The 26,297-nt window shown below is 46.3% G+C and overlaps 1 protein-coding gene across 2 annotated transcripts in view; it reads right to left on the reverse strand.

Annotated features, from left to right (window-relative positions):
* The window catches only part of LOC119167160 (uncharacterized), a 349,532-nt gene that overhangs the window by 39,640 nt on the left and 283,595 nt on the right, over positions 1-26,297 (reverse strand). Inside the window, exons 1-2 of one of the 2 annotated variants that reach the window (XM_075867002.1) lie at positions 23,169-23,275; positions 2,606-2,651 (exon numbers count right to left, since the gene is read on the reverse strand). Coding sequence is in view for 1 of the 2 variants with exons in the window: in XM_037418600.2 (XP_037274497.1) it covers positions 2,606-2,651 (46 nt within the window). In the remaining variant the exon portion in view is untranslated. Of the gene's footprint in view, positions 1-2,605; positions 2,652-23,168; positions 23,276-26,297 lie in introns of those variants that run through there. The other variant, XM_037418600.2, reaches the window with a different exon arrangement.

Genomic DNA, 26,297 nt, shown 5'->3' on the forward strand with positions numbered 1-26,297 from the left:
CCATAAATGAAATAACTGACTCACAATTTTTTTCTTCTACAAACAGACTTTTTATGAATGATTCTGGCCTCAATATTTGTAAAACCATATAGAGAGGATGATGCAATAAAAATATTGAGACCGTGCAACGTACGTGGTGGTACATCTACCAACCATATCTGAGAAAGTCATAGAGGTATGACGTATGTGCACATCTATAATCTATCAGATATCTAGCTGTCAGATAATTATGTTGCACTGGTTTAACTTTCTCAAAAAGTAGCCAGATGCCCGTACCCTTCCTCATCATACAGGCACATTCGTTGACAGCGATATACTTTAAGATTCAGCATCCTATCCGAACCTTCATTTCATTTTCCGCCCCTGTGGTGCATCACCACCTTTAAAAGTTCAGGCTGAGATAGAGTACGCAATATACCAGGTGTTTCTATTCTGTACTAAACTTTTTTTCAGTGATCATGTCATGCCACAGGCGTTCCTGTAAATGGACGAACCACGTGACTAGGCGTTCATTAGCACCGACAAAAAGTCCCACATTAATATTGCCAGTCACTGAACGTGTCCTGATTACCTTCCTAATTATTGCCTTTACAGCATTTTAATACGTGCTCGACTAGTTAACATTAACTAATTCACCCAAGCACTCTCGTTCACTCGCTCAATTATTTAAACGCGGCATGCGTTTCCAGCTCTTGTAGCTACCGTGCACGGTTCAAAAATACCATGAAGTGAACAAAACAAACAGCGTTCTCGGCTCGGCGTTGGCGTTGCACAGCGGCGTCTCGAGCACACATTTCCGGATGTTCAAGAGAGGCGCCCAGCCAGCGAACGGTCGAGAGTGAGGCGCGAGCGGACAGGAAAGTGGACGAGAGTAGGTGGGTGAGGGTAGGTGCACCTAATTGTGGGTGAGGGTAGGTGCATGTAATAGGTGCACCTACCCTCAATTTCTGCAACCCGGTCGGGAGCACGGCGCAGTGCCTCCAATTGCTAGGGGCGAGAATAAGCGCGCCGCCCGAAGCTGTTGCTATGGGAGAGGGAATGAGAGTGGCGCCGCGGACAACGCCGGATGCCTGACAGAGCCCGACTAAGAAATGCATTCGCATTTTAAAGATAAGCTAGCTCACACGAACCACCTTCCAAGCGCTCAGGTACGATTTCTAGCAACAACATTCGAACCTTGCGGGCGTTCTTTTTCGAAATACTAATCTGTTTAGGTTCTAAAAGACAACGCCAACTTCAACAAGCGCGCGAACGTGAAGAAATAAATAAGCAAAATAGGGCAGCGCACCTCTTCCGCTTGAACCTGCAGAAGCACTTCCCGACATGCCGAACAAACATTTCAAATGTCAATTATAAACCTCCTACACTCCTCGTACAAAGAAAAAAAAAAGAAGTGAGATCGAGGATGAAACACACATTCCAGGCTGCTTCTCTGGACGACATGTTCTGTTACAGCACACGTTGCCTAAACATCATCAGTCCAATCCACTTTATTCCAGGAGTTCCCTTTCTGAGAAAGGAGATGAAAGCAAAAAAAAAAGAGCGGCAAGAAATTAAACTGCGAAATAGACTGGAAAAACAGCCATGACCTTTCTCCCTAAAGCTCTCTCTACCCGGATGTTCTGATGTAGTGACGGCAGTTTCAGCGTAGTACGGGTGAATTTAATTTCGTCAGCTCGAACGAATTGTTGTCGAGAGAGAGCTGGCAACTTAATGCCAGCTACGCGAGATGGAAAGAATTAAAAAAAATAAGAAAGAAAAACGGCGCGAAAACATCACATCAATCAGGGGTTGAACACTTGACTAAAAGCAAACAAGCGCTCCGTAAGAGACAATAAAAAATTCAAGGAAGTTTTACTCGGAATAAAAGAAGACAGGGACAAGAAGTGCGACGCAAAAATCGTGTGATAAGAAATTGAGCTGCGCGCGAAACAGAACTTGGCAAATCGTTGAAAAGGGCGTTCAGACGATGTAACAATTAAGTTACGGGAAACAGCCGGACGACGCAGACGCCAAATACTATATCAACAGAAACATTTATAAAATTAGTACGTTACCGCTTTTGTAAGCTTGCAGAGAGAGAGAGAGAGAGAGATTCTACTTTATGCAACCGTTTAGGAACATATATGCGATACTTGAAAAAGAAATCGTAATTTATATATGGGAAGCTGTCCTTCTCGCATTACCGCAACTATATACTAATTACAGGTCAGAGCACGAATGAAGCCAAGTGGGTATGCAGACGATGCAGGCAGCTGGAATCCACCAGCCCTGCTGAAGACACATCCGGTCAACATCACAAGTCTATAGTGACCACGAGACATCTGCGTACCCACGCAGCACGCACGAACGCACACAATGAACATACAAGAACACATGCAATACTACTCAGTTGCTACTTCACTCCTAATCATATACAACGAGCCCGTCACAATGCCCCTAAAGGAAAGCCTCCGAGCGACACACCAATGAAAGATACGTGTTAAGTTTTCTCAGATGAGCAGTCCCTCAACTTTTGTCGCCGGATGTACATAAAAGTGCCACGTGTCCACGAAGCCCTACGCTTCACGCACTCACACGCGATCACGTGATTGAAAACGCTCACCTTTTAAATTCAGGTCCTGCGTCCGGTCGCCCACAATGCCTATTGCCTGCGAAAAACGAGAACGGGATTCGTTATGCACTGAATGAAACTTAATACGTTATCACGGTCGCAACAGATTCACCATCAACACCGGCATCGTTATATACGTAGCGTAATTTAGGGAGGCGTAATGTCCCAATGCGAGCAAATGTCTTTTACACTCGAGTGTCGGGCCAGAGCCTCAGCACCCAAACGTATAGTTAAGAGTTTGGTCCACCGTCCACGACCAAGAGAGAGAGAGAGAGAGAGTGAAAAAGGAAAGGCCGGGAGGTTAACCAGATATTGGCATCTGGTTTGCTACCCAGCGCTGGGGGTGGGGAAGTAGGGGCAAGAAAGAGGGGTTAGATAGAGGGAAAAAAAAAACGCACGCGCACTCATAAAAAAAAAAAAACGAAAACACACACAGGAAGGGCGTCCCACGTCCACGACCAAGGAGGTTACGTGCTACTAACAATATCTGTCGTGTTTTCGAGCCACTGGCTCATTAATTCTATCTGACCATTGTTAAATGTCTGTCTCTGTTGAAAAAAAATGAATTTCCTTTGGTCTGACAAAAAATCATGCAGGCCATATCAAGCACCACCAAAATTTATGACTTCGCGGCGATTTACGGAAAAAATCAGAATGGCGTCACCATCCACTTACGCAGCAGCGTAGCCAGAATTTTTTTTTTTTGAGAGGTTTCAACCATTCTTGATGTATGTTCGTGTGTGTGTACTATATAGACATACAAAATTAAAAAAAAAAGAATAGTCAAATTTCTCGGGGGAGGGTGGGGGGGCCTTGAACCCTCTACCTACACCCCCATTTTTTTTCTGTCTGTTTTCTCGACCACCAAACATTTTTTCACCGCAAGAGTGCTACTCCTGGTACAAGAGCAATCTACTAATACATGTGAAATCATGCTTTCTGATTTACTGTACGTTCCCGTAAAAAACACACAAAAAACTGCGATGACGGGTGGGTTTCTACGAACGTTCCCCAATTATTTCCCCAATTTCGTTCCCCAATTCGTTCCCCAATTTACTTTTATTTACTTTAATGTACCTAGCAGGCGATACGGGGAGCAACGAGTAAGCGGGGTCTGCGGAGTCCGAATCACCGAACAAACGACAAAAAAAAAAATAATAACGCCAGGTCTGCGCAGAACAGTCCGGTCTACGGGACCAAAATAAAGTTATTTTTCTGCCTTTCTTCCTGCGCGGAACGCGCAGCACAGTCACAGCGTAAGCTAGAAGAGCGGCCTTTCAAAGCCTTTTTAGAACACTATTTGGGTAACTGCTACAATCAGATTTGAAGGGTACCCACTACACCATAAATCATAATTTTGGTGTAGTAGGCAGGCATTCGCTATGCCACTTTTCGTCGTTCTTCGGAGGAGCGTGGTGCCGCAGCTACATATACTTGCAAGAAATTTCGTGGCATTTTTTTTTATGCTGTGGCTGACGACGATGCAGAATGATGCCTGAAGGTTCAGTAATGGGTTGAAGCATTCGATGACCCACTCGCATTGTGTGACGCCTGGTGCTTCTTTGGTTGTTCTGAAACGCTTAATTACTTCTGTTAGCGCGATTTTTTCGCTGACATCAAGTCTGCTTAGGGTCAGTTGGGAACGGCGTTTGAAGCACAGACTTGGCTAACTAATAGAACACTGAACTAGCTGGTACGCAGGGGACCCGGGTTCGAATACCATCGTGTTCTTGATGTTTTATATACGAAGTTTCTTTCCTTATTTCGAGCAATAGTGGTTACAGATACCAGCGGCGGACAACTACGGTGCATGCGACCGTTCTTGTGGCGTCGTAACAGATTTTGCTATAAAGGAAAAGCAATGCACAAGAACCGAACATGTTTACAAGAATAACGTGCTAGTATAAAACAGCGTTGTCGATACAAATGAATGATAATGCCATGCAACTGACAGTTACACAGAGCAGGCATGACGTCACACCCACTCGAAAGCCCAATGAAATGTCGCAACAACGCGCTCGACGGAGTGCCCATTCAATACTGACAAGACGCAGCTATCCACCAACGCGTGGGCGCCTGGAAAAACTCTCCAAGCCTAACACCAATACCGTGCACGAAAACAAGCACGGAATGGAGGGTGAAGCTTTGCCAAGATCGCGATACGCACGTCCTACGCAACTCTCTAGGAATTTTTTTTTAACAAAACAATCTCGATCAACACGTAACAACACAAAGCCTGGTCAGATTCAATTTAATCCGCCTATACCCCCCCCCCCTCCCTTGAAAGCTGGCAGAACCACACAGCACACCCGCTTCGACGGGCGGCGTCCCATTCAATTACGCAGGATCGAACAATGCCCCGCTTGTCTCCGGCGTGATTGCGTGGCGAGCAAAGCTGCACAAGATAACGGATGCAGACAAACAGCGTCGTTGGAAGTGTATTGCTTGCGGAACTGGAGATGCTTTGCGCGCCTCGAGCAGCGCTGATAAGTTTGCGCGCGACGATAAAGCACTGTTCGGACTGAAACGACGGCAGCAGCGTCCTATAGTTACGCACTCTCACGTGGAAACCTTTGATCTGTTCAATTGAAATTAATAAAGGTAACACAAATAAATTTTGTAAAACAAACAGAATACTGATGACATTTGTCTTCGGGATGCGACCTGTTGTTAATTGCTAAGTCAGATTGTCTTTCGTTTTCTAAGGACACGTACTTGACAATAAAATTGGCATGTTTCCAAACGACAGCGTCTAAACGTAAATACAACTAACGCGAACAAAAAAAAAATTGTCGCGTGACGACGTCACAATCGTGAGTTCACATTCGTGTGACGTCATCACCTGTCCAACCAATCAGCGACATGGGAAGGAAGGCACCGGTGTTGTTCTTCTTCTAACCATACCCATCCCCTCTCCCGACGGAGTAGGGGGCCTATACTTTAACACTGCAAACAGCGTGAAGCTTTACGAAGGACAGATACGGATAGGTACCTCGTACGAAGTTCATAGTACTTTGTACAAAGAGGACAGATACATGCAAGGGCATACTTTACGAAGATATACTTTGTATCTGTCTTTGGTACGTTTCGCCCTGCTTACGATGATAGATCTTCAGCGATAAGTCCACTAAAATTGTCTAACTTGCACGTCCGTTAGTTAGATTGAGCCTCCGTGGCTCAATCGCCTCCTCTCACCTTTGGTGCTGATTGATTGATTGATTGATATGTGGGGTTTAACGTCCCAAAACCACATTATGATTATGAGAGACGCCGTAGTGGAGGGCTTCGGAAATTTTGACCACCTGGGGTTCTTTAACGTGCACCCAAATCTGAGCACACGGGCCTACAACATTTCCGCCCCTATCGGAAATGCAGTCGCCGCAGCCGGGATTTGATCCCGCGACCTGCGGGTTAGCAGCCGAGTACCTTAGCCACTAGACCACCGCGGCGGGGCAGCCCCTTTGGTGCTGCCTTCTCCTCATATTATATCTGCGGAAAAAATGCTACTGAACAACCAGCGCGAAAGACAGGAACACAAGATGGAACAGGAAAACCAGACACGCGTTCGTTGTGTCCCTGTCTTTCGCGCTACTTGTTTAATATGAATTCCTACAAACCCGCCCGAATTCCAGTTTTTGTAAGGCAAGACACAGTCTGTTAACAACAAAAAACTTATCATCACAAATCCACACGCTTAAACAAACAAACAAACAAAGATTCGCCCGAAGCGCAATTCTCGACAGATTACTTGACCTACTTCATGAGTAGTAAAAAAAAGAAAAGAAAAATCTACTCGCTAGCTTGCGGCGAATTCCGGAGAGAACAGAACTCACGCGTGACATATACCATAAACTCAGACGTGAAAGTCCAAGTACCACCATACATGGCGCAAAAGATCGAGAAATCTAGATTACGGAAACAAAAGACTGATGGATTCGAAAAAAAAAAAAGCCCTGTGCTTGACAAAATAGCCAAACGAAACAATCTGGCAACATAGCGGTACATGTTCGAACTTATTGTTTCAACGTTCGTTGCTCTTCCACTTGTTTCATACTTATTGACTTCTTTGTTTAGCCTGGTACAAAAAGGATTTACTTGAAAGTTATCCAGCGGAAGCCCGAAGAAGGTTCCTTAAACAAAGAGGAGAAATTTCTTCTGAAGTCCTCAAGAAAGAATCACAAAAGAAAAAAATCACAAACAAAAAAGTGAAACATCAGCGTCGACTTGGCGAGCGAACGTCTCTGTATATCAACGGCTCGGAAAGTAGGTCACGGTGGAGAAGACAGCGAAAGCGAGAGTGTGAAACAAAAAAATACGTATTCCTGCTCCGCTTTGATGAAAGATAGTGCATCGCAGTGGAAACTAACCCTGTTATACCGAGTGCTACGGCGGCTATACTGCGCGGCAACAAATTGTGCTTGTCCGAGGACTGCATGCCGCGCTCATCAATAAGTTTTTCGTTGAAAGCCCGAACTTGGGCTTCGGAGTACGAGAATCGAACCCGCGACTTACGCCCCAAAACCGTGACGCAATATCCCTTACCAGCAGCCCGGTCTTACGACTTACAGAGAGTGAAACAGAAAAGAGCCCATAGTTGTAGGGAACGTTCACTCTGTCATACATGCGTCCGGGATGACCTTCCCCGACTCGTATACATAAATCGCATCGAAATGGCCGATTCATTCGTCTATCCCTACAGAAACGTTCCGTATGCGATGTCCAATAATTCCGTATGTTTCCGTAAGATTCTCACGGAAAGATATGGAAAATATATGGGAAACATATGTATTCTGTATGGAAACATATGGAGTTATTGGACTCTCATACGGAACGTTTCAGTAGGGATACGCCAACTGCAAATGCGAGGAGACGATTGATCACCACCGTGGGTCACTACTCTCGTTTTGATGAATAACGCCATCTTCCTACACTGTGCCTGGATTATATATTCGGTACGACGGCCTTTAGCGAAAGAAAAAAAAAACGGATCTTGGCAGCCATGCCCTCACAGCTCGCCAGTCCAGAAAGCAGCGCAAGCCTTGCTGCAAATGATTCAGGGCAACTGACGCGAGACTCCGACCATGCTTTTTATTTATTTATTTATTTATTTATTTATTTATTTATTTATTTATTTATTTATTTATTCGAAGAAACACCTAAATGTCCTAACCAGGAGGCTTGTTGTCGATTGTGAAGGCTCATACCTCCTCCCTCTCTTTCTCTTACTTCTAATTTCCATTCCCACGTGCAGGGTAGCAAAGTGTACAATATCAGGTTAGCGTCCCAGCCGTTCCGTAATTCCATAGTCCCTCATCTCTCCAGGGGCGTAGCCAGGGGGTGGGACAACGGGCACGTGCCCCCCCCCCCCCCCCCGAAATCTTTTTTTGTCATGGCATAGAGAGCACAAAAATGGTCATTTTAAGGGGGTCCCCCTCCCGAAATCGAAAAGATGCCCCCCTCCTACCCAACCACACCCCGAAAAAAAATTTCTGGCTACGCGCCCGCAACTCCCTATCAGTCCCCAACTTTCGGGCACCCATACTACTCTTTCACTCGCTCCATCCCGTTCAATAAGGCTTGAACCAAAGTTCGGTTAAAGGCGCAGCACAGAAAACTGAACAACGTTGCTTTTGGGCCATTCTACCTTTCAGCTAGAACTACCGTATTTTCTCTCTTTTACTCTTCCCCGTTTCGCTCGTGAAGCACACAGCGTAGCAAACTGAACATTAAGCTTCCTGCCTTTCCTTCGCAGCCCTTTCCTGTCACTTTCTGCTGACACCCCTCCCCCCCCCCCCTTTTTTTTAAACAGTAATCTCTGCTTAACGACTTCCGGCCTTTTCTGCTCGTGCTCTTCGGGGACGCCAATTTATGTCATCAGTTCTAAGAGCAAGCAAAAACGGAACACTAAAGACAGAAAACGAAAACGTTGTATCGATTGAACAAAACGTGCTTGTGACTAGCCGCGTTACAGAAAGAAAAAGAAAAAAATTATACCGCGTCCTTCCTATAGGAATCAAGGAGGGGTTTTTTTTTTTTGTTTAATCCGTCTTGCACTTTGTTAGAGACACACGTAGGGACATAAAGACATTACAGCTTCCGCCTGCCGGGCGCAAATTCGAAGACAAATAGGAGGCTTTAAATGACGTTACGGCCACGTACAGGCCGAGCGATCAAGACGCGACGGTGAAAACGAAAATGGCTCTCAGGAAAACAAATACACAACACACAAAAAGCGAGCCGTAAATGAAAAAAATGTACAAAACAAAAAAAAAACACCAAGAGAGATGGAAGTCGAGGCGTTCAATGCCCAGACGCCCCGAGGCGAATGGGGCAGAAGGCGATTTGAGAGAACTGGGAATCGAATTCAATCGGAACTTGAGTTTTGTGTTCTGTTTTTTTTTTCTTAAAAAAAAAACTTCGGAATCCTGAAAGTGGGCACCAAGCTAGATGTCTGGTCGAAATGTGGTTGACAAGATATGTGATGGCGCGATCTGAGAGATTTATGATGAGGGGACCAGGATATTTATAGAAGCTTTCAAAGGACAGCACAGAAAAGAGAGAAAACGAGAGAAGAACAACAAAAAGGGCTAATAAGGTTTACTCACAGAGTAACATAGTAAATATTTGCTGTTACTCTATGGTCTGCTGTCCGGTTGACTGCGCTGTAAACATGGTGTAGTGGATAAGGGGCGAAGAGATGAAGACAAAAAAAAAAAAAAAAAAAAACACGCATATCCACGAACTAAACGTCGGTGATGGGCGAAGCAGTGTGCATCGGATCACTAGTCGTCGCCTCCCCTTTTGCTCTGGTTAACACCCTGTTATTCTGCTCTTGCTAGAATTTCGTTCTCTCAAATGCTTTGATTAATGATGAGTGGTTAAATGTCGGTGTTTTTACGGCGTTGTGGCCTTTTTTTATTGTTTTCTCTGGTTAACAGCCTTTTGACAGCCCTTCCCTTGTTCACAGTCGTTTCGGTTTCTACAGCTGCCGTATACAGACGCCGGGCGGCGGCTAACGGACGGAGGGACATTGCGCGGTCTTGGGGTGCTTCGCCCTTAAAAATTGTCGAAGCGCGGACTAAGCCGTGCGAGGCTTGAAACTACGACCCTGAAGACTTAATGTGCTTGCATCTACGTTGCTGCTAGTCTTTAGTAAAATCGCGTTACAGGCTGTTTCTACGTTGATTCTCTGCCGCAGATATGTTCGAGTTAAACCGGAGACAGCCACAGACACGACACGTATGTCCAAACTCCGGATACAGTAACTTGAGCTGAAACTAACGCTTCGCTCGTCTCATATAGACCTACGGATACGTCGTCGTTTGCGTAAGCCTTCCGTTGCTTTCGGGATCTTATTTCAGCCGCCGTTGGCTTTTAGCAAGCTACAGAAGCACGCTACGGAAATACCACATCGTCCCTTTCCGTGTGCGCGTACAATGGTCGCGCATGCGCACTCGTCTGCCGGTTTCGTATTGCCGCCTTTCCGTAACGTGTGTCCGTAGCTTGCTAAAAACCTCTAATATTAAAGGTTTTTATCAAGCTACGGAAACACGTCACGGAAATACGACACGGTTCCTTTTCGTATGCACATACAATGGTCGCGCATGCGCACTCGTCCGCCGGTTCCGTGTTGCCGCCTTTCCGTAACGTGTTTACTTAGCCTGCTAAAAACCTCTCGTTGCGCGGACCGGGGGTCTTAGGGTCCCCGCCGTCGCTTCGCGGCCGTTTGTTGGGTTAACTGTAGCCGTGTTCATTTTCAGTGCTCCAGTGGTGGGTTGCGGGATTCACCAAATTTATGAGGTCCACACCCGTTTATGACGATGATAGTCTTCTGAATCGACTCAGAAGAAACGTTTCGATAAACAGCTTCACAATTAAGAAAGACTATATATCTTCAAACTATAACTGGAAGCTGTCATTAAAAATAAACTATTAAAAGCACATTAACTCCTTAAACTGAGGCCGTTATGCGCAGGTTCTGGCAGATCGCGTCCGCGGACAAATAGACGCGTAAAACAAATAATCTTCGTTGCGACGGATATATACTGGGTTATGCATAAAAGTGCCTAGCTACGGCGGCGGCAATCCGTGAATTGATCTTTCTTTCGTTAGCACACAAACCGTTCGCTAAAGATCGATTCCGGCTATTACTTTAGATGGAAACTAAACAATGCCACGTATACAAAAAAAAAAAAAATCTCCTTTAACTCTTAGATTCCTGACTCTTGGACGTGAATAGAAGCTCTTGAACCTTTCGAGACCTCATGGAAGGTTTCTAAACATTTGCGTGATTTTAGTTCTCCCTATCGTGCAGCCACCGGACTGCATTGATCATGTTTTCTTTGAGATGTTCGCTGAAGAAAGCTTCACAAACGAGACGGGTAAAAAAAAAAAGACAAGATTAAAAGGAAGGAAGCTCCTGCATTCTTACGCTTGTATATACCGCTAAGCGCACGCCATGTTGATACGAACAACGGCTGATGGTCCGTTCAAGACCTGTCCATAGAAGAGGGACGTACACGAACAAAATGGAACACACCAATCGATCGGGACGCATAATGCATACCAAGTACTCCTTATGCGTTTGTAGTATGGATGTAGTAGTATGTATGCATGCGCGGCTGTGCTGTAGCTGCGAATAGCCGCCGGCGCGCTTTATGGCCGATACTGAGCCGACTGAGACGAAGTGCCTCGCGTTCCTCTCTGAGGAGCTTTGTTTCCCTCGGGAAGCACGAGTTTCTGCGGCATATTTGGTCGTGCCCTTTCGTCAGCGTTGAACCCGAAAGGGTACAACTCATTTTCCGACCGACGTGGTGCTATATAGCTCCCGTTGAGTATAGTTATTCACGATTTCGTTTGCAACCAATCGTGTTTCATTGCATCTATTGCATCGCTATACCATTAATTTTATCATTATACTTATTTCTTTAATTTATTTATTTATTAAGTACCTGCTTCGCCGTAAGTCATTGCAGCAGTGAGGGTACAGTACATATAATCAAACACATAAAAACATTCATAAAGCATGGAAAAAATCATCACTTGAATCAATACAAACTATTTCCGGTGGCAGAGTGTTCCATTCTCTTATAGTGCGGACAGAGAAAGAGTAGCGAAAAGCGCCACACCCAAAAAGGTTGCGGGATCACATCGAGTTCTTGTGTACATGTATGCCAACATTGTCATGTATGTTAGAGCAATGTTGTCTTAATCGCAACAGAGTGATGTTTGTCGTGGTACATTATTACTGAAATATTATGAAACCTTCGTTTTCTGTACATGGCGTAAATAAACTTTTTTCTAAATATAATGGATGTAGAGGGGCGCCTTCGCAATCACAACTGTTGTCTTCTAATATTCGCTCTTGGGGTTTGTTCCCAAAGGGACAGCGTGGCTCTCCCATTGTGGAGTGCTTATAGTGCTAGTTTATTCTAAACACACAGTATAGTTAACGAATACGACGGCGTGACTTTCGAAGGGCTAGAGCCCAGCGAACTGAAAGCTAGAAGAAAGTAACACGATATCATTTGCGATAACATCAAACATTATACGGGGCATCCATCTCAGGGCAGAGGAAGCGCGTCCTTAAGACAGCGGCACGAGATGCACTTGCACGACAGTACACGATAGCGAACAGCTGACAGCTAAAGCTGACCAAAACTAACGCGTAACAGCAACACCATCAGGCAGCCAAATGCTCCAGCAATGTCGAAGCAGGAGAAACACGTACACCGTTCCATAGAATCAACAAAATGCATCCGTACGGCAATATGCATACGAGTCGATGAGGTGACATATACAATACGAACTAACGCATACAAGAAATAAAGCATACAAATAATACCATCGGGACCGCAAGTACGACATTCATGCTGTGGCAGGAGAACCAAGCCATTCAGTTACGACACGAGGTGTATCAATAACACCGTCCACGAGATGTGTGATTGTGAACAAGGTATACCAGTAACGGGACCGAAGCGTCTTAGGTCTCAGTTTGTTGCTTGACGATTGGTCAGCGTTTGATTTTCCCGCCACGAACTTTTCCGAACAGAAGGGTTTCCGTCGAACTAGGCACACGACACTGCTGTTGCGTTTGACAGAACTGTAGACAGTAAGACGGTAGTATAAGGAATAACACAGTATTACTCAGCGAAGAGTGAGCTAATGCAAGACAGAAAGCAACGCACAAGAGTGACAACATCATACTTCGGCGACGTCATTGACGGCGGAGCAGGCCTTTCAGTAGAAGCACAAAATTCACCTGTACGACGGTGGATAGGAAGCGACGAGGTACGTGGCACACAGTGAACTAACGCATATCGGAAAGTAATTCATCACAGCGAAACGTTAAAGAACCCCAGGTGGTCGAAATTTCCGGAGCCCTCCACTACGGCGTCTCTCATAATCATAAGGCGGTTTTGGGACGTTAAAGCCCACAAATCAAAATCAATCAAATCAAACCATCCGACATCAAATGACGCGTGGATGTCACAGGAAAAGAAGCAGGCCGTTCATACAGCGGCATGAGATGTACATATACTACGTACGTGAATAAGAGTCGGCGGACAGTGAGCCGATCGGAAAGTAACGCAAAACAATGACACTATAAGAAGGTAAACAATGCGGCAGCGTCTAAGCCGCAAAACCATGCACGCAAGTCGGTAAATGCGTAAAATACACGCAGACAAGAGTGCTTCGACGAAGTGGTAGAAGGTTTTATTAACGCAGACTATAAAATCACGCATAAAGGCCTCCCCACACGTATATACGCGTTGCCGCACGTCAGCGCATGGCTTTCTGACGCGGCGTCGGCCCTCTCTCTATGGGGAGAGAGGGCGCGCAGCTTAGCGCAGCCACGCACTCTCTCTCTCTCCATGGGGAAAAAGCGCGACGCCGCCTCAAAAGGCCACTCACGTGTGGCCAGGCCCTAAGTAGAGTGTACTAGAAGTAACCTAAGGGCAGCAGGTACTGCATCTCTGTAACTTTGCGCAAGTGTCGGCACAACTTGTGGGTAAAACGCTTGACACACGCGCACACGCACGACGGCGAAATTTGATGCTTTCTTTATTGTTTCTATAGTACATACATCAGCCCCATCAAATGGCTAATGCACGGAGCCGGTCAGGGGAGTAGAGGAGGAATAACTTTATTATAAGAAACCAGAAGGTTTAGGTGGCCGGGCCTAGGCCTTCCATGAGAGTATGTCAAGGGCTTGCCTCGCCGCCGCCTCACGGGCGTGCTGGGTAGCCCAGGTTTGGCCGTCAAGAGCGGGGCTCCGCAGAGCCTCCTGGAGCTTCGACGAAAGGGTCGTGGCGTTAGTGTGTCTGTACTGTGCCGGCCACTCCTAAAGAATATGCAGAAGCGTAGCCGGGTGAGTGCCGCAGCACCGGCAGTGGGAGATTGAGTACACGTCCGGAAATATGAGGTGAAAGCGGGGAGGTGAGGGATACGTGTTCGTTTGAACTAGACGCAAGGTGGTGGTCTGCGCCCGGTTGAGCTTTAGTTGAGGTGGGGGAAAGGCTCGGCGTCTGAGGTAAAAAGTTCTTAACCAGATCATTGTAGGTAGTCAGGTTGTACAGACAGAAAGTCAGGTTGTATAGGCAGAAATGTTTTTTCGGGGGTGGGGAGGAGGGGCACCTCCTTAAATTGATTATTTTTTACTCTTATGCCACGGGGAAAAAATTTCGGGGGCGGGGGCTCGGGCCTGGTGTGTCACCCTTCGATACGTCACTGGAGATGGCTAACACGGCAGTTAAGCAACTTAATATAGCTAGTTAACGCAAACGCTCCCCGGTGACGTGTAGTGCGTAGATTAGGCTCGTTATCTCGAAGCTGAGGCCACTCTGGTTCGCTCATTTAGAAGTCCGCTCCGTTTATCCTCGTAAAATCCAGGTTCGCATCGCGCGCCTCATTAACATTCTCCTTGCTTTTATGTATTTTTTCTTCACGGAGCCATTAGCTACTGATCTCATCGTCGCTGACGACAAAGGCGTTTAGTCTAAGAGCAGCGCTGCCAGGACTGCCCGGACAGCATAATTGAGGTCGACGATGTCTTTGTCGCTTTACTCATTTTTTTTTTCACTTTTAGTCCGTTTTTACTTTCCCGAAATGATACATGCCCGTTCATGGCTAGATATCAAAGCACGGCCCATTTCGACGACTAGAAAGAAATAACCCTAAAATGGGACACAAGAAATCGACATTTTCTGTAACCATTTTTCGTACTAATTTGATTGAATAAACACTAATTGACATGAAAAAAAGTTAGGAAGCTTTCTAAATACTGACAGGGTTACTTGGCCGTTCACCAAAAAGCACTCTAAGGCGAAATTAATATTCCTTTACTTCTCGGTCGACGCATTGATCCTTCCTCCTCTAAGAGCTGTTTGTACCTAACGTCGTTTTGCATTGGCTCCGAGATCGGAAATAATTGTAAGCTTTTTGCGGCTCACCAGGTTTTCCACGGCCTCCGCGATCACTCTCGCTTTTGACCAAGCGACAATGCACTATGATGACGTCATCACGCGACGACACAACATGTGACCTCATTGTGACTCCTCCAGTTTTGACGTCATGCAGTGATGTGACATCAATATGACGCCACAGATTTTGGCGTGTCGCAAAGTCACGATGGCATGTGGTGACGTCACGTTATATGACGTTGTTAAGTTTAGTCCTGCAGTTCGTCGTGGCAGACGCCATTGTGCGTGAATCTGTCTGCCAGAATGCTTTTACCCCGATATCAGCGCTTGGTCGGTAGCACGGACCACCACGTTGTCCTGCAGGTGGGCCAGGAAGTTTGCTGTGGTCGGATTACGGGGAACCCGACGGAGGTATCGTTAAAGGTAAAATGAAACACTTTTCTAAAGAAATGACTTAGGAGCGTGTAAGGACAGTTTGATGCCCGCTGAATTAGAAAAGCGATGTGAGAGTTCTCGAAAGTGAACGCCAATAGCACTTTTTGATGAAAAAACAGTAGCTGTGGCCGCCGGGCTTCTGGAGACACTGAGCAAACACGGTGACGTCATTCTCGGCATGAACGTCATCTGCAACAGGAGCACTGCTGAAGTGTGCCCTCTTCTATTAGTTCCGGCAACGGCACGTCACTGGTTAGTCACGGAAGGCGTAATTGTTGATAAAAAAAAAAACACTTGCTCCAAGCCAGAAGAAACGAAGATGACGTACGTTTCCACGCCCACACTTCTTTCAGCGCGTTCCCGGGGGCGGAGCAAGACGAGCTTTTATTTCGCCTGTTCTAAAGCTCCTGCTGCTACAACCGCGAAAACAATTATGACATCGTCAACAATAATAACGGTCTTTACTAAACACGAAGTTTGATTGAATTCTAAAATCCCTTCAGCTTTCCTTTAAAACCCTTTGCTAAGTGGGGTTGAACAGCACGAAACAGTGTCGCTGTCGCTTCTCACGGAGCCGACATCTCAACACAGCCACTGTCACCTTGCACGTGATCGTGACAAGGCACTGACCGTTCATCAGCGTGGGACGTCCTCGCTGTAGCAGTTTCTCAGGGATTCAGCACCTGAACGCAGCCATAAACCGCCGCTGACGTTCGTGTCAGAGGCCATCTTCTCCATAGAGGTCCTCGGCTTTCCACCCTCTCCGTACTCTCCCTCCTCGCTTTGTGTTACAGAAGAGAGTCTTCAAAGCATGGGTTAGGTACGCCATTGTGTGGTGCGCTCGTGCTATCCATTGGACTTTTTTCGCCCATGTTCCTCATCAGCCGAATGGCCCAATTTCTGCTCCCTGCCTGGTGGGTGGACCATCTGAGTCTTCAAGTCACCTGATTCGCGGCAGCAATTGTCACCGCCTTCTTCGGGCTCTCGTGTTGGGAAGCCAACATAAAAGCCGAGTACATTTGTACGAAATTTCAGTTCTTTTTTTTCATGCTTCATGTAAATAAACCTACGTTCCGTTTCTATAGAACGCGTCCACTCACTGGTAAACATCGGCTATGTGGAAGACGGAGGGGAGCCAGCTACAGTAACGAGAACCGCCGAACCCTACTCGCTCTAACGTCAAGATGACGTCAGAGATTTTAGGGAGTTGCGAAGTCATGATGTCATATGGTAATAAAATCATTTTTTTGCATCACTCGCGCTGAGGCCGACGACGGTTAATTTTTGCGTTTGACGAGGCATTCAAGGCTTTCGCCTTTCAGATGTCAGTTGGTGAACAGAACAGGTTGGCCCTTACGGAACTGGTACGAAACACTGGTACATTCACACCTCTACAGTTTCGTACCAGTGAGGCGCCGGTACAGAATACTCATTGATTCGAGTAGTCACGGTGTCTCGTCGAACTATGCCCAAACAAACTGTGTGGTCGATAACAATTGACTGAATCCTGATTAATTAACTACGCAGGTGACCACTTGCGGCTTGTTCATAGACTTGTAGGTCTTCACATAAATACAAAAATTCATCAGTGGATTAACAACTTACTAACTAACCGGCGCCAATCCATCTTCGTTAATGATCAATCGTCTCCGCTAATGCACGTCAAATCTGGCGTACCACAGAGTTCCGTGCTCGGACCTACTTTGTTTTTAAATGCGAATGCATTTGTTAGTCGGGCTGTGTCAATCATCCGTCGGGATCTGTCCACCGCCCTCTCTCATATAGCAACAGCTGCGAGCGCGCCCGCCCATAGCAACTCCAGGTTTTTGCTCCGTAGGTAAGTATACAGGTAAGATGCAGCTGCGATATACCTCCCTCTTGAGGGATAGTGGTAATCTTCCATTCATGATTTCAGAATGCTTGCCGAATGTGATCCACCCCGTTCGTCGGCAAGATAACCGCTGGTCATTAGGAATCACAGACTGGATTCTAAGAGAAGGCAAGCGGTTGAAGGGGAAACAGCAAGTTAGGCGAACAGATGAGATTAAGAAGTTTACGAGTGTGAAGTGGCAGCAGCAAGCACAGAACCGAGTTAACTGGCGGAACATGGGAAAGGCATTCGTCCTGCAGTGGACGTATGGTCAGGCTGATCATGATGATGAAGTCTGAGCACACGGGCCTCGAGTATTTCAAGGCCTCCACCGAAACGTGGCCTGCCGGGATTCGATCCCACGACCTTCGGGACAGCAGTGAAGTGCAATAACTACAAGACAACCATTGCGGGTCAAGGCAGAACGGGCGACGCGTCGCCGCGGTCTTGTGGCTCTCGGCTGCTGACCCGCGGGATCGAATCCCGGCCACGGCGGCCACACTTTCTATGGACGTGAAAATGGTTGAGGCCCGTGTGCTATAGGTGCACGTCAAAGAACCCCAGGTGGTCGAAATTTCCAGAGCCATCCACTACGACATCAACGGCTCCACTCCACTACGGCGTCTCTCATGAAAGAGATGGCGTCTTTCATAAACATATGGTGGTTTTCGGACGGTAAGCCCCCACAATTATTGTCATCAAGGCAGAACGAGCCTGCGATCGCTTGACGAGTCGACATACGAGCCTACTCACAACTGATATTCCTCGTATGGGGACTAATCTGGAGCTCATTTTATCATGACGTCACGTGAACCAACTGATGAAGTCGCGAATTGAGCCGAATAGACGCGAAGAGCCAGAAGAAAATGACGCGCTCTTTGTATTTTCAAAAGTGATCCCAGGGAACATTTATTAGAGGATTGGCAACATTTTTTCTATAACAGTTGGCCAACACTAGCTGGCATAAGCCAGCACAAAACAGTATTACACAAATCTCTCCATCTAAAAGATTTGTAGTAGAACAGGCACGTCTTTGGTCTTCCGTTGCGTCGCACGAGTTCAAGTCGACCTGGACTCATTATTCAAAGCTTTCGAAACATTTCGGCAGCGACGAAGGTTCTAACACCAGTCGACATGTCACAATCACACTTTCGCAACGGCGGTCAAAGCACCCCCACGTGCCCCTTAAAGAGCGTTGGCGCAAGGCAGCGTTTTTATACAGGCCAGTGTCCGAAAAAAAAAACTGCTTCAGATAAAAAAAAGATAAAAATGTAAGAAACGAAAATGCTTTTTTACAGAACGTCTGCAGCCCAAATCTCCTTTTCGTTTTTGCAGATTTGCGTAATTTAAAAAAAAAAATCTTAGTGTGCAACACACAAGTGTCTGATCGTTTCGTACATCGTATGCGGCTGCAGCCTTACGACGTTCTAAACTGTTTTCGGCGTCTGAGCAGTTAAACCTAACGTGGCGGACACTTCGCCCGCTACCTGCATCTTTACAAAGTTCGGATTTTTTTCTTCTTTTGTCTTCATCATTCCGGTAAACTGAGACAAGAGCGAAATGCGACGCAAGCGTTACAACGCCTCGGAGGAGTTATAAACGTTAGTCGTTTCGCCATCCAGGCAGCATCATAAAGAGGCAGACGACCACCACTGATTGTCTGCGGTCGATCTGAGATTGCGCGAATGTCGTCTGTCCTTGCCGGTACTCGTAGCAGACGACATTTGTTACGCATAGAAAGGATTAAAGGGCATATACGTACGTCGCCATTTCACGTCACCATTTCGTTTAAGTACATTTTCTTTTCTTTACGATTTTTTCCCTCCTTTTCGTTCGCTAAACTCCGGTCAGTACCTTTTCGGTGGCGCTGATGTTCACACGATGCTCGCAGGTAAGTGAATCTACCAGTTATTTTACGCTAGGCGGTTTCGTTCAATTTAGCAGTAGATTCAGCCGCTTTCGCGTTAAAGCTTAACGCTCGGCAACGTTCGTTTGAACTTGAGGCTGTCGACATGATGCGAGGTTAAAAGCACACTAAAGGGGCAACTATTTTTCTCGCGTAAGAAAATTACTTTCACGACACCAAACGTACACATCTTTTGCCGCAACAAAACACTTGGTAAGCGAAGAAAAATGTAAAAAAAAAATATCGATGGAAAGGGCGACTTGAAGTCGCGCCGTGACGCTACCGATTTCGACGACGTCTCCTAGCACCTGCGCAATTAGTTATCGGTAAAAAAAATGTCCTATATTGCGTTCTATAGAGCCATAAATTAACCATAGGTTTTGGGAAATGTTATAGCCGATGCGCGCAACGCACGAAAGAATGACATCCGTGACGTCACTGCCGTTGTTAGACGACTTTCCGTTGAGATGCAAGCGAATGTGACTGATTGTGTGCAAGCGTAAAACGATTACCGCGATGAATATTACTTTCTGATGACTTAATGCTGCCTCCGAATGGTCGTCTGTTGAGCTGCAAAGGATAATCATGCGCGATTTTCCTGTAACGGCTGTAACTGTTTCTGTTTACGTTAAAAAGTTTATAATAATGGTTAACACAGGTTTTTCAGGATATTAAAAAAACGTTCCTTATTAAAAGAACACCAAGAAAAATAAAAACTAATGGCTCAGTTGCTCTTTATCGTGGGGCCGCATGTCTTCGATACCTTCCTTGGCTTTGGCTTTACTGTCTCCCGGTTGCGTAAGGTCTTGTTCGACAAAGAAAACGAGGTCTTAATCTGTTTCCCCCTCTTTCTTTTTCCTCGGTGAATCATCACTTGCGACACACACAATTCCCTTCAAGTGTACACGTCACTCTTCTTGGAAAGTCATTAATCATTAAGGCCAAACCTCATAAGCGCGAAAATGCACGCGACAGCGACGAGCGACGCGACGTTGATCGACTTCGCGCGAACACTTGCTTGCGCAGGCAAACCTCATTCACGCGACGGCTTCGGCGAGGGAACTCCACTGTTGGTTGCATGAGGCCGTCTACTCGTACCAAGAAAACCGCGTAGTGAGCGGCATGCAATTGAAAAAGAAGATATGGCGTTGTGTAATGAAACGGAAAGTGTTTATGAATGCCTTGCAGCACTTTTTTTATATGCACATGCGTAAACATTGCGTTATTTCATGTTGCGCATACGCGACTCGGGCAGGGTCACGTGCACCTATGTGGTCTTTGTCTTTTCCGGTATTTCACTATTGGCTGCTTGAGCCCAGCACTTTCGGGCGATGAGCGACGGTTTCCAAATCTGGAGAACCGAGCGATCGCGCGAAAACGAGCACGCGACACGTCGCGCGAACGCCCTGTTTCGTCGCTCATAGCGTCGCTCGTCGCTGTCGCGTGCATTTTCGCGCTTATGAGGTTTGGCCTTCATACTCTCTTCGAACAGTCATGGTGCGACACTCCAAAAAAGGGGAGTAAACGTGATTCTTCGAAGAGAGTTGCATAAGCAGAAAGTCGAGACTCGCCAGAAAGAGTAACACGCGCTCTGTTTTGTTTCTTTGTGTGAAGATTCTATCGCATTGTATAGGTAAGACGCTGTTGAACTGTCTTTGTGCGGTACCAAACGACGAGGGCTCGATCCTGAACATCATCATCATCATCAGCCTGACTACGTCCACTGCAGGACAAAGGCCTCTCCCATGTTCCGCCAGTCAAGTCGCTCCTGTGCTTGCTCCTGCCAATTTATACCCGCAAACTTCTTAATCTCATCTGCCCACCTAACCTTCTGTCTCCCCCTAATCCGCTTGCCTTCTCTGGGAATCCAGCTAGTTACCCTTAATCCAGTTAGTTACCCTTAATCCTGAACAATGTGGTCGCATTTCGACGGAGGCGTCCACCACGGTCAACAGCAAGGGTCCACGTTCTCGGCTGCTGAACTGAAGGTCACGGGTTCGGTACCGGACACGGCGGTCGCATTGTCATGGACGTGAAATGCCAGTGGTCAGCGCACTGTGCGAAGTCAGTGCGCGTTGAAGGACACCAGATGGTCTAACTTTTCGGAGCCCTCCACTACAGTGTCCCTCACGATCATATTGTACTCTTATTGGACTTAAGACCCCAGATATTATTATTATTATTATTGTTGTTGTTGTTGTTGTTGTTGTTGTTGTTGTTGTTGTTGTTGTTGTTGTTGTTGTTGTTGTTGTTGTTGTTGTTGTTGTTGTTGTTGTTGTTGTTATTATTATTATTATTATTATTATTATTATTATTATTATTATTATTATTATTATTATTATTATTATTATTATTATTATTATGCAGGCGATACGCCACAGAAAACCCCGCGTAATGCGCGATTTTAGGGCACGTTAAATGATTCCCAGGTGGTCCGGATCACTCCATAAGGACCTTCCTGAGTCTCTTAGTGACATTTAAACACCACGAACCCCGGTAGCTTTCTCTGACCCCCAGGTTATCGACCTGAAATCTCCCCGAGACGACGATGTCGGAAAAACGTGATAACCTTATCGCGCCACGAGGCGGCAACGACCGCAACGCACACAGCTTTTTGTGAGACGACGAACGCAAGTACAGTACAGATTGGATTGTCTGATTTTTTTTTGTGATGTGGCCATACAGAGCCGTGATAAAATCCCCCATAGTGCTCGCTGAGAAGGGAGGTAGCCAGGGAGTAGAACACGGGAACTATGCAGCCACCCCCCCCCCCCTCCCCGAATTTTTTTTTCACCATCACGCAGAGAGCGGAAAATGACCATTTTAAGGGGGTGCCCTCCCTGAAACAATGACGGTGCCCTCCCTCAAAAAATTCTTGATACGGCTCTATCGCTATATTTAGACATGTACACATTGGAGTGACTTCAGAGCTCGACAGGCATTGAGTGATTTTGTGCGAACAAATACATAAGGAATGTATAAAGCCATGAGACAGTTTTGCGCACGCCAGTTTCTCAGCAAGGCGTTCAATCAGCAATCTGACGGTATAAATTCGGCGCATTGGTAATACGTATAGGAATCCCCAAAAATTACTGGTAAAGCTATAGCACTAAGCCACGCAGTGTTTGAAACAGCGAAATTGGAGGATTCCGAAGACTACTCTGGTTACCTACACTTTGTTTCTAGGACTTTGCTCGGCGATGCAGGTTCTAGGTCAATCGCTTCAAGGTTGTTGCTAAGTTTTAGCTGACTGATGCTACACTGTCTCTACGTCGATTCTCGGGGCAGAGAGTTTCGTGCAAAAACCACAGGCAGTCACAAGACACGACACGGACATCCTAATTGCAGAGGCAGGAACTGGCGCTGAAACCAAGCGGTTGCATCTCTCACAGAACTTCAGGCAAGTCGTCGTTGGCGCAGGTCTTCTATCGCTTTCGGGGTCTTCTTGCCACCATCGTTGTCTTTCCCGTTCCCAAAAATATCCTCTCGTTGTAGGCACCCGGGGTTTTTGGCACACCGTTGTCACTTCACAGCCATTTGTTGGTTTAACTGTAGCCTTCTCCATCTTTAGTGGACCAGTGGCTATAGCATTGAGAGTTACCCGATTTCTGTGGTACATATCCGTCTATGATGACATTACTTTTCCGGTAGCCCGCACAGCGGCTACCAAAAACTCATCTTCTTGTCTCATCTTTCTTGTCTCCTTCCCTAATCCCCCAGTGTAGGGTAGCCAACCGGATATCTTTCTGGTTATAACCTCCCTGCCTTCTCCCTTTTGTTGCTTCCCCCCCCCCCCCGCACACAGCGGCGCATACCCATAATTCCCTGCGGTCGACTCAAAAGGAACGGTTTGCTAAACAGCTACCCAGTTAAAACAGTTTCGCGAAGCGATGTATAGACAGTACAGCGAAACGTACTTACAATATCAAAGCTCGCCTAGCTTCAATCAGACATAACGGCTTCTGCGTTGTAGTACGCGACCTTTAGGAACCACACCAGCAAGTCACTCGCATCGACCCAAACCCATCACGTGGACTTGAGACTTGTATATAGATGCATATCTGCGAACTCGAGCGTGTTGCCTCGTTCTCTGCGGAGCAACGCGGCAACCTGACACACATCGAACGAAAGAGGACAGGAGGGGAGGGATGCGATGTGAGCGTCGCGTTGCGTCACGTGACAAAATCACGCGTTAAAAACACCGCTCCCACGCGCTTGCGCGCGTGAAAGCGATGACGCATGCTCCACGAGGGAGTGCCCCTAGAATATGCGTCAAGCGGGCGGCCAAGGACGCAGATATGTGAGAACCGCGACACGTCCACGTCGAGCAGACGACGAGCAAAGCAGACGATTATTTTTAAGGGGCGCCTAAAGAAGCAAAAAAAAAACATTTTTTTTGTTTTTCTTATTGAAGCATCGGCCTCTTCACAGTACCGAAATCGCCATGCTTATCGCGACTAAAATGTGGTTGGGCGAGATAACGGGCCAAACGAAAATGCGGGCTGCAGCGCTAATTTGAGATCACAGCAGTACCGTCATAAATTCTTTAAGCCATCTACTAAGTCTATACGCAGTTCCTAACCAGTAAAAAAAGTATATTATTGCCTGAAGGGACCACACAAGCCGCCAGGACTTGAGAAATTTATTGAGCCTATGCAAAATAATTTCGCCGTATCGCGCATAATATCACACTAATGCATCGGTATGTTCAACTGAACTCTACCCGACGCCAACAGAACCTCGCTTCATTACTTCAATTACAGCTGCCATCAAAGACTTCGAGACGGGGCGCTACCCTTTACTCTGGAGAAGGTCTTGGGAGCGTCGCCTTCAAGTACTTCACTATGCAGTAAGCCACACGAGCCCTTCTACAATTCTTGAAGGCAACGTCACTGTGCGACCGTCTGTGAAACCTGAAATGTGTGTGCGATGTGTGTGTTATGTGCAATGTGTATCTCCTCCTCCTCTCTTTTTCTCCCTTATTCCCCTCTTCCCCGTGTAAGGTAGCAAACTAAACTTAGTCTAGTTAACCTCCCTAACTTTCTTATATCTTTTTCTTCTTCTTCTTCTTTGAGCCGATGTCGGCAAAATTCAAGAGTTCACTTAAAAGTCCTTGGCGTGCCTGGCGTAACGCGCAGAGGTTAAGGCGGGAAATTCAAAATGGAAAGTTTGGCCTCGACATTCTCCTCTATTAGAATACCTATGATGGCGTAATTAGCTACGTTAGAAGACTAAAAGCAAATGTTTTTCAATTTATACTAATCCATCGCATAATAAGCAAAACATTAGCAGAAGCGAACGTCTACAGCCATTTGTGTAAGTGCACGCACGTTAAATTTCAAATCTTGGTAACGTGTAACGCGTGTTGCACGCAATTGCGGGAAAGAAAAAGTACACGCATGTCTCAGAGGCGGCTATGACCGAGAACGCTGCGGCCTTGAACTGCACAACGCCGGGTTTTCAGAAAGGGAGAGGTGACAAAGAAAAAAAAAAACAAAGATGGCGGCGGCAGCAGCAGACGGCGCGACGCCAGCACGAACGGCAGACGACCCGCGCCTGCAAAGCATTTGCGTCGACCCCTTGCGCCACCTGCTGAATGAACTAAGCTGTCCTCGGCTCCAACACTAGAGCGCTCATATCTTTTCGAGGCCACCATCCGTGGCTATTATTAGCATTTCGTTCTTTTTTTTTTCTTTTCTGCCGTTCTTCTTTTATTATTTCATCACGAGGCCGCTGCGCTTGCGGCAGGCAAGCTGACAGTATAAAGGTCTCGCCATGATCGCGAAATTATTCCCTCGCGAGAAATAGCAGACGGCAGGGCGCCGCCGTGCCAGACGATTTCGCGACGACAAGCCGAAGAAAAGGTAGCGCAACACTGGTTACGTTTTCTCGCCGCCTGGCGCGCTACGTGTCTTACGAAACCTTCGTTCGTTATAGGCAAACACAACTACGTCTCATACAGCCGCATATACGAGACGCACTGAGAGTTTATTCAAACAGTTTCATCATAGCGTTACGTCCCTTCATGCAGTACCTCAGGGGAATTCGATAAAACTTGTACAGCGTGATAACCGCTAAAACACTGTAAGAAGGCAAGAAGAAAAAAGAAACGGATTACTGCTGATTTAGTATATTACCAGAGAAAAAAAAATACGGTGGGTGTAGGTATTCAATTAGGAAAATTTACACACAGTAGCATAGGCACACACCACAGCGTATTACTCCGTATATATATATATATATATATATATATATTGAAGCAGTTATAACATACATCGCCCCGTGTATATGAGCATGACAAAACAAGATACGGAGTGATATTGTCAAAGAAAGTACTAAGAAGAGACGAAAAGCTACTGATTATTGCTGATTCAGCATTACTTCACAATAACAAACGGTACGTTCCGATAGAAACTTCGAGGCGTTGGCATTGAAATGGCATTAAAATGTCATTTAAAAGGGGGTCAAGGCTACTTAAGCTGCTCTTGCAGCTATTACCTGCCCTCCTCATGACATGTCTTTGTTGCGGAATAAAATTTCAATTTTAATTTCAGTTTCCATCTAGCGAATACTACTCCGTTCGTCGTCTCGACATCGTCTTCGTCTTCATTCAAGACCTCGTCTTCTTTCATTCTTAGGGCGGCTTATTGTGTAGAGTGGGCGCACGTTTTTGGGATGAAAAGGCCGCATTCTTTCTCGACACTCTTCTACAGGTTCCCGAAAGAGGCTTACGAAATTGCGGGCAGTGCGCTGAAAGCTGCCCTTGGAAAAAAAAAAAGAGGGAACTTCACCTTAAGACTGCGTATGTATATTTTCTGCGGGAATATGCAGGAATTAAATAGCAACAAACGGGATATAGGAGAAGCCTATGTTTAGTGCTGCTAGCACGAACAGCAAGCGACCAATATGACGTACGAAAATAGAGAAGATCAGCAGAGCGCCAGCATAATAAGCATATTAGAAAATAAGTTAATGACGAAGAGAAGAACGAGACGGACAATGCACTAGTAAACTAACAGCAAAACTATAACAGATAGATGAGCAGCAGAA

Source organism: Rhipicephalus microplus, chromosome 6, assembly GCF_043290135.1.
Source record: "Rhipicephalus microplus isolate Deutch F79 chromosome 6, USDA_Rmic, whole genome shotgun sequence".
Classification (NCBI taxonomy): Eukaryota; Metazoa; Arthropoda; class Arachnida; order Ixodida; family Ixodidae; genus Rhipicephalus; species Rhipicephalus microplus.